This window comes from Vitis vinifera, chromosome 15, assembly GCF_030704535.1.
Source record: "Vitis vinifera cultivar Pinot Noir 40024 chromosome 15, ASM3070453v1".
NCBI classification, from domain to species: domain Eukaryota; kingdom Viridiplantae; phylum Streptophyta; class Magnoliopsida; order Vitales; family Vitaceae; genus Vitis; species Vitis vinifera.
Window position 1 is genome coordinate 9,246,883 of NC_081819.1, and position 8,439 is coordinate 9,255,321.

Below are 8,439 nucleotides of genomic sequence, written 5' to 3' on the forward strand. Positions count from 1 at the left end.
GGTCAAGCAGAAAAAGTGTCACATCGGAGTTTGGGATTGGTTCTGGTATCATTTTATAATGACCCATTTCCTCTAATATGGATGTCGGTCATTAGATTTAATCAGAAAAATAGACCTACTTGGTTTTGGTCATTGAAGATGTGTGGTGTCTCCCACACCAGATCCATTCTAAGTTTACGGACAAACTTGGCTTCCAGATCGCCTAGATACCTCGTCACACATGTCTGCCACTTGACCACATTCTCATGGAACCTTATAAACAAAAATGTAAAATCTACCAGTTGGTGGGTGATGGGAGTGCTTTCCTTCTTAATTATATGTATCATTCTCTCTTGCTTGGCTTCATCAGCCCTCCTCTCTTCTCTCTATAAATCTGCCGACCCTGCCCAGTTGTTATTCCCCCCCTTTCTCTTCTTCTCAGCCTTGGAGATTGAAAACAACTCCAAAAGAAATAGTTAAGTAATAGGTACCCAGAACAGTTAGTGGTGTTGCATGTGCTCTGGAATCAGTGTGGTTGCTTTATATGATAAAAACTGCACAACCCACCGCCCATTACAATCCGACTTCTACGTATAAAAGCTGCCTCCTCTCTTTTCTCAGGCCTCTCCCTCATTTTTCACTGAATCCTTCTCAGTTTGAGAGAATAATCAATGGGTGAAGAAGCTAAGGTGAAATGGGGCTTTAGGATTATTTTTCTGTTTCTTGAGTACTTCATTCTTTTCAGTGGATCTTATTTTTTTATGTATGATTCAGTCCTGCATTGATTTCTTTTATTGATAATGTTATCTGGGCAGGAACAAGCTCCAGCTGAAGTTAAACCAGAGGCAGAAGAGAAGAAGGAGGAAAAAGCAGAGGAGAAGAAAGAAGAAAAACCAGAAGAGCAGAAGGAGGAACCTAAGCCACCATTACCATTTGTCTTGTTTGTAGATTTGCATTGTGTGGGATGTGCCAAGAAGATAGAGAGGTCCCTCATGAAAATAAGAGCTCTCTCTCTCTCTCTCTCTCTCACTCTTTTTCTTCCTGTCCACGTGAATATAGCTCACTCACAGCTCTCTCACAGCTCTCTCATTACCTGATTCTTTGTCATTGTTGTCATCATTTACAGGAGTCAAGGAGGTTATGATTGATATGGCTCAAAACCAGGTGACTATAAAGGGAATAGTTGAACCACAAGCTGTGTGCAATAGGATAATGAAGAAAACCAAGAGAAGAGCTAAAGTCTTATCCCCTCTGCCTGAAGCTGAGGGAGAACCCATGCCAGAAGTTGTTAGTTCACAGGTTTCATGCAGCAACTACTTTGAAAAATAAAATAAAATAAAATAAATTCTCCTGCTGATTTGATGGCATTTTCCATTTTCTGCAGGTTAGTGGATTAACAACTGTGGAACTCAATGTGAACATGCACTGTGAGGCCTGTGCTGCCCAACTCCCAATTGCAACAGCCAAAACAGATCAAGATTAATATACATAAACCCCAATTCTTTATCGCAACACTCATCAGATCAATATTAATCCACACAAATCCAGAACAGTCTCAAATCCAAGCAATTCGATTCCCAAATGCAACACCCACAACAACAGGATTCTCTAACATAATTGAAGAAGAATCAAATCGAACACAAAGAATTCAATCCAATTGCAACAGCTAAAACAGAAAGACTCGGTAAAATAAATCACCAACAATCATACCTCACGCAAACATTCTCCATTCTCAAAGCAAAAACTCACAAGAGCAAGCCTAGGCCTCCGAACGCCGATCCTCATTTCTGACCGCAACTGATCGAGTCAGTCCCGCTCTCCAAACCTCCTTAACAAACTTTCCTACCCGAACTTCAACGATGTCCCAGACTTAATTCCGTCAAGAAACGACCACTCCTGCTCTATCACGCCGATTTTGTTCTGCATGATCATCAGAACAACTATAAACAAAGCATAAAAAATTAAAAAAAAAACACGTCAAGAATCTCACATAGAGCGCCTCGGTGAGCTCGGGCCCCCAGAATCCCCTGCGGCCGGGCATTGCGTTGATGGCCGGGACGAACGCGAGGGTTTGTCCTGACGGGCAGAGGGCCGCCGTTGGGTGGGATCCCTAGATCAGGAGGGTCGTCAGCCGGAGGAAACATCTCTTATCACAGCTTGAGTTTGGAAACGATACGGTGGCAGGGCTTTTCCTTGGAAATGACGTGAGATTTTCTCGGTAAAATGCGAGAAACAGATACGAAACAAAGCAGTAAAAATAAAAGAACCCGTCAAGAATCCCACGTAGAGAGCCTCGGTGAGCTCGGACCCCCCGAATCCCCTGCGGCTGGGCATTGCGTCGATGGCCAGAACAAACGCGAGGGTTAGGTTTAGAGTTAGGGTTTCTCCTGACGGGCAGAGGGCCGCGGTTGGGTGGGATCCCTAGATCGGGAGGGTCGTCAACCGGAGGAAACATCTCTTATCACAGCTTGAGGTTGGAAACCATACGGTGGTAGGGCTTTTTCTTGGAAACGACGTGAGATTTTCTCGGGAAAATGCGAGAAACTGATAGGAAAGCATGGAGTGAGGCTGTCTCTCAAATCTCGTTTATATGCGATTCGCTTTCCAGTTTTCTTGAGCGTTTCTTGGAGGTTGTGCTGAATAGAGCCTACCTGCATGAGAGCTAAGCTAACTTCACTCCTTAGTTCTGATAATAAATTTACATTTTTACCCTGGACAATTACCATAAAGGCACAATGGCCAAAAAGTTCCTAAATTTGCATTAAAATCAGACACGTTTGTGAGCCAAAATTATCCAAGGTTTTAAAAAAATCAAATACCATAAACAGGTAAGAAGACTATCATTTTAATACGCATAGGTGATCATTTAGCTAATAATTATGACAAAATTGTTCTCTTTTATTTTTATTATTAGTTAGTACTATGAAATTTTAGTATAATTTTTATTTTTTTGGTTTTTTTATACAATTGTGATAAATTTTCAAAACTTGAAGAAAGAAAAAAAAAATGAAATTAACAAATAAATAGGATAAAAAACGATATTTGATGAAATTTTAAATTAATTGTGGTTAAGGACATTTAACTCAATCTCGAGAGAGGTGAGTGAAATTCAATTTATAAAGTAAATTTACTTTTTAGTTTTATTTAAAATTTATAACATTATTTTTATCTAAATTTTTTGTGGTATTTGAAATGCAATTATTTTTTATGTTGTAAAAATTAAATTTACATTTATAGGAATTCAGTTTAATTTTTAAAAATCTATTACTATATATAAGATTTTATTTTTATTTTTTTGAAATTTGATGATATAATACATAAGATGTTTTTATGGGAAATTTGAGTGGGGACATTACTAGATCTACCCTACCCTATCTAACTATATATAATTTGGCTTTTTATTTTTTTATTTTTTGGAATTTGATGGGATAAATCCTAGGTATGTTTGTTTTGAAATCTTTTCAAAATTATTGACTAAATTACTTGGGTTTTAGGTATAAAAAGGATTTGAAAATCTTATATAGGTGTGTTAAATATAAAATTATAAGAAAATCTATACATGTCATTGTTTCCTCTTGTTCAAAAACTTTAAAAATTATGATCAAGTTTGAAAAATCTTGAACGTTTATTTAGAAAGAAAAAACAAATATCAATAAGTAACTAAGTTATCAAACCTCCATATGGTTTTAAGGTGATTTATTAAGGAGCATAGGGGAGTGTTGCATCATGGATATGATAAATACATATAGGTGTTGGTCATTATAAAAATTGCAAGAAGAATTCAAGTAAAAAAAATATTAAGTATTATTATTTTAAGGTTGAAAGTGTTTTTTAATAACATCGTTAAACTAACTCTAAATCTCAATAATCAACCAAAATAATAATTGACTCAAATATAATAAGACCAAAAGTTTTAAATTTAAGATATTCCAATTAGGTATAGAAAACATGACAACTACCTATTCGCAGTTCCTCGATCAAAAATATAGGTGATATATTAACATATTAAGTTATCATTTTCTAACCTCCATTATCACCCCGATTAAGGATTCTCCATATAAAATGGAATTTGTAGAAAATTTCTAAAATTAAACTCAATTTTGACTTATATGACTAATTCTTTGAATTGAAGAGATTGTTTCGTATTCTTACCAATTTGTAGTTTGTTTGCATTAGATATGAGGAGTTTTATAAGAAAATATGCAATGTTAAAGCATCAAAAGGCTAGAACTTGAAACTAGCTTAAGATGCTATAGCAAAAAAATCAATGATATTGGTAGAATTATTGGTTCAAATATCACATATGGGGAAAATGAAAAAATGGATGGGAAGTTGGTACACCTAGTTTTTTTTTTACTGAAAATATGGAAGAAAAAAAATCAAGTCTTTTATTTAAAAAAAAAAAAAGGAAAATTTAGGGATCACAAAAGATCTAACTACCAATATAACATATCACCAAATATTTATCATTTATTAGTGATTTTTTGAAGAAAAAAAAACCAACATTATCCTTTATTTTAAATTTTTAAGACTTATGAAAAAAATTGTTTAGTCCTTTCTCTTAGGGTTTGGTTCTTGCAAAGTAATACTTAAGTTATATAACAACGACATGAATATTCTTTATTCCCCTGCATAAGGTTCATCAGTTTCTCGAGGAAACTTCATTCTTCAGTGACATGCAATAATTGTTTTTGAAAGATAGCTACTGTAAACATAGAATCAATATGAAAGTTTATATACATGTCACTTATAATTAGTTGTCATATGCTCTAACCATCCATTCGTTAGTGCATGCATGGTGCCTATTCTTGGTCTTCACATTTTATAGGCATGGAGATGATACTACATTTGGCTTGTGGTTGTCTGCATGGTTTTGGAAATTATGGATACGCATGTTTGAGGCTTTTTGGTTTTGTATGTCGTGGAAGATACAATTCCACCAATGGATTATGACTGTCATTTAATGCATTGCGGCCAATATGTCATGGCAGGAGAGATTACAAAAATACATGACGAGGTAAATCTATGTTATCTGCTAATAAAAATAACACCTTCTTTGTTTTGGTGGGATTTTTGAAGTAAAAGAAATGTTTTTGACTCACTAACCTTCTACATTTCATACAATGTGTCCAAGTTGGGGAATGACCCTATAAAGCTGACCTTGGTAAGCAGAATGATCTTTTTCTTGTATGATCCAGTCTATAAACATTTGGTATGTCTTTCTTGAAACAAAAAAAAATCAACAACAGTTGAAATCTTTTAATTTTCCAATCACTACAAAACTTTAAAACCTTAAAGTTCTTTCATTAGGAATTGGATCTGTTCCATTAAGCATCAGTTCTTTCATTAAGCATTAGTTCTTTCATTAGGAATTGGGTCTGGCTTTTATAGTAGATATAAAAGAGCTTTAGCTTTTTAAAACATAGACATAAAAATAAAAGGAAAAATAAAAAGTAAAACAAACCGAGTAAATTGCATAGGCCTATGTGGCAATTTTTTCAAACATGAACTAACTAGGCCAAGTATCTTGAACATATCAATTATTAATTATAATCAAAAGTTTTGAGCTTAGAATTTACGAAATCCAGAAGTGTTTAAGTTAAGGAAGGTGCTACTTTTAATGGTGCATATGGATTCATTTGGTCAGAATGGTAGGTAATTATGTTCATTAGTAGTGTGTTTGACATTAATATATCCATTGGATTGTTCTTATTAATTTTCTAATTTAGATGATCAAGCCTCTTAACCAGCCTATGGTAGAATTCCACTCTTGATTGAAGGAAAGGAAAATTATTGGGTTGAAGAAAATCCATTAGAGTTTCAATTTGAAAATGTACTTGAAGATTTGGTCTCTAAAGGGTAGAGTATTTTCTATGATAATGACTTCTCATACTTCTACATGTTTTTTCTTGGCTAAATTTTAGTTCGTGCATGTGTATTAGGCCTACAAATATATCTGATAAACAATTCTCAGTACAATATTTGAAACTTTTGATATTCAATCTAGTTGCATAGAAACTCTTTTTTAGGTTCAAACTGGGGAATTCTCAATTCAAGTTTTTTAATTTATAGAGTTTTTTTTTTCTACCAAATTTCTTTTGTGCGGGCATATGTATATATTAAATAATTGTTGATACTTTATTTGAAAGTTTTGAAATTCAATCCAAAAGCATAAAACTCTTTTAGTTAAACCTAGTAGTTTTTTCTTTCTTTCTTTATGAGAAACAACAAAATAATATATTTAAATAAGAATGAAAAAGTACAAAGGAATGATGAGAAATCCTCTCAAAAACAAATAATTTAACAAATGACGTTCCAAAATACTAAAAAAACCTATACATCATAAGACAATTACACAAAACATTTCCTAACTAGTCCACACATTTGAACCTACACACCCACACCCAATTAAGTTGGGTCACGTTAAGGGGAATGCCCTTTTTAAGTTGTGGTGCAAGATGCCCAAAAGAAAGCAAAGAAATGAATAATATCCCAAAGAACTACTAGAGTCCTCGCATTTTCCTAAAAAATTCTTGCATTTCTTTCATGGCACACAACCCAAATCAAAATCATATGAGCATTTTGCTACAACACCAATCCTCTGGTGGAGTTTCCCAATCCCTTATATGCAATGGTCATCATATCAGAAATACTCCTAGGAGGAACCCGGTCTAGCTTCCCCAATCCAAATAATTTGTGCCACAACCCTATAGTCAAAGAGCAATGCAAAAAAAGATGATCTACCAATTCTCCACGCTCCATACACAACATACAAACATCAGGATTGAGGGCTTTGTAGGATCTTCTTTGTTGTAGCATGTTGTTGGTGTTCACCTTCTTGTGTGCCAATAACTAAGCAAAGGACTTAACCTTAAGAGGGGCCTGAGATTTCTTAGTTGGGAAGAAAGGAACTTGATTAGAATGATTAGACAAGACTACAAAGAAAGACAATATTGTAAATAAACCCAAAGAAGATAAAGACCGAGTTCTCGCATCTGGAGCAGATGGAGATAGATGCAAGCAAGAAAGCGAGACATAAGTCTTTCTAGATCTTCTATCTCAAAATTAGAGAGGTTACAATGGAAGTTAAAGTTAAAAAAAAAAGGGGGGGGGGGGGGATAAGAAGACTCAAGAATTGGTGAAATAGGAAGGTTTTTAATTATGACAATTCTAAATAGACATGAGAATTGAGACCCCAAATGTGATGACCCGCCCTTGCAACCACCATCCCCGCAAGGTAGTGACTTCTCTCTATGAAGAAAAATTAATTTGTGATCAAATAAACCGTATCAGAGTAGCACAAGGACACATGTTAAAGGAACTATATAATCATTACTCTTCCAAAATACAAAGTTTTGAGTACATAAGAGTTGACCTTAAGGGACCAAAGACTTGTAATAGACCTAAATAAATGACTATATGCCAGTAATCTATCTTAAAAGAAGCAAAAAAGAAAAGGGCAACAACAACTATATGCCTTCTTAACTGTCCTCCGTTACTTGCTCGGTATCTAGTTCTACTAAGTTCTCATTTGAAAATTTTAGGGAACTACAAAGTGAGTATAAGTCAGTGAATGATCATATAATGCAGGTTTTAGAATGGTCAGTCTAAGATAGAAAATGGAGTTTCATTATGCATGTAACACTCAACATAGATAATATATGGTATCACAATCAAGTAGGCATACAACAACGGACAACCCGATGTATAATCAATCAAACACATGCATAATTCATAGTTACGGTGCCACTCCAACTCTAAGCACATTCCAATATCATGCAATATAACTGCTACATCTCTTGGCACACTTCTCATACAAACTACTTCAGTGCCCCTTCATTTCTCGACACAAAAGATTACTAGGTCAATTAGTTATAATGTGCCCCTCCATCTCTATGGCATGTATAGAATCAGGGTATAGTACAATTGCATCCATAGTAATAATGTATAAAGTACCATAATGATAGTACCTAGTGATTTTTAGTGAATAGTACGTACTAGGTAAGTTCCCAGGAAATATTGGAGGGGTTACAATGGTCCTACTTAAAACCCAGCCTTATTGGACAAAGCTTCCCTAAACCATACCTATCCCTTCATGATCACCAAACCATCTTAACTATTTTTATACATATATATCAAGAATACAAGGAACACATATTTATTATAAACATAGTATTAAACCAACACATTTTCAAAGCGTATCTCATGATATTTAAAAAATAATCACTACATATAACATTTTAAGCATGAGATACACAATTCTAAAACCAAGTAAAATCATGCATTATAAGGTCACTCACCTTTTAGACTGGAATTTTCGTGCGACCTTTGTTACGATAACTCAAGATCAAACATTTGGAATAGCATCACCATAAGAGCTTTTTCATGCTTCTCTTCTTTCCTTTCTTGGTAGGTGAACACCCTATTTATAGGAAACTAAAGTAAGTAAACATATAGGTG

The 8,439-nt window shown here is 34.5% G+C and overlaps 1 protein-coding gene and 1 long non-coding RNA gene across 2 annotated transcripts; one reads left to right on the plus strand and one right to left on the minus strand.

Annotated features, from left to right (window-relative positions):
• The first annotated feature begins 254 nt into the window (after positions 1-254).
• Positions 255-1,462, plus strand: LOC109122096 (heavy metal-associated isoprenylated plant protein 9-like). Its single transcript, XM_059743015.1, has 4 exons — positions 255-668; positions 795-982; positions 1,104-1,278; positions 1,364-1,462. Exons 1-4 carry the CDS (start codon positions 651-653, stop codon positions 1,460-1,462), a joined length of 480 nt encoding a protein of 159 aa, XP_059598998.1. The 5' UTR covers positions 255-650.
• A 69-nt stretch (positions 1,463-1,531) lies between these two features.
• LOC109122097 (uncharacterized) lies at positions 1,532-2,645 on the minus strand. The gene is made up of 2 exons (XR_002029537.2): positions 1,970-2,645; positions 1,532-1,899 (listed from the first exon to the last, which is right to left on the minus strand). It is a non-coding gene; the product is annotated as an uncharacterized LOC109122097 (long non-coding RNA).
• Between the last annotated feature and the right edge of the window lie 5,794 nt (positions 2,646-8,439).

Excerpts from the sequence above, each read along its gene's own strand:
- LOC109122096 (XM_059743015.1), top strand. Across the intron at positions 983-1,103 it reads AGGTCCCTCATGAAAATAAG|AGGAGTCAAGGAGGTTATGA; the intron begins AGCTCTCTCTCT and ends GTCATCATTTAC. Across the intron at positions 1,279-1,363 it reads CAGAAGTTGTTAGTTCACAG|GTTAGTGGATTAACAACTGT; the intron begins GTTTCATGCAGC and ends CATTTTCTGCAG.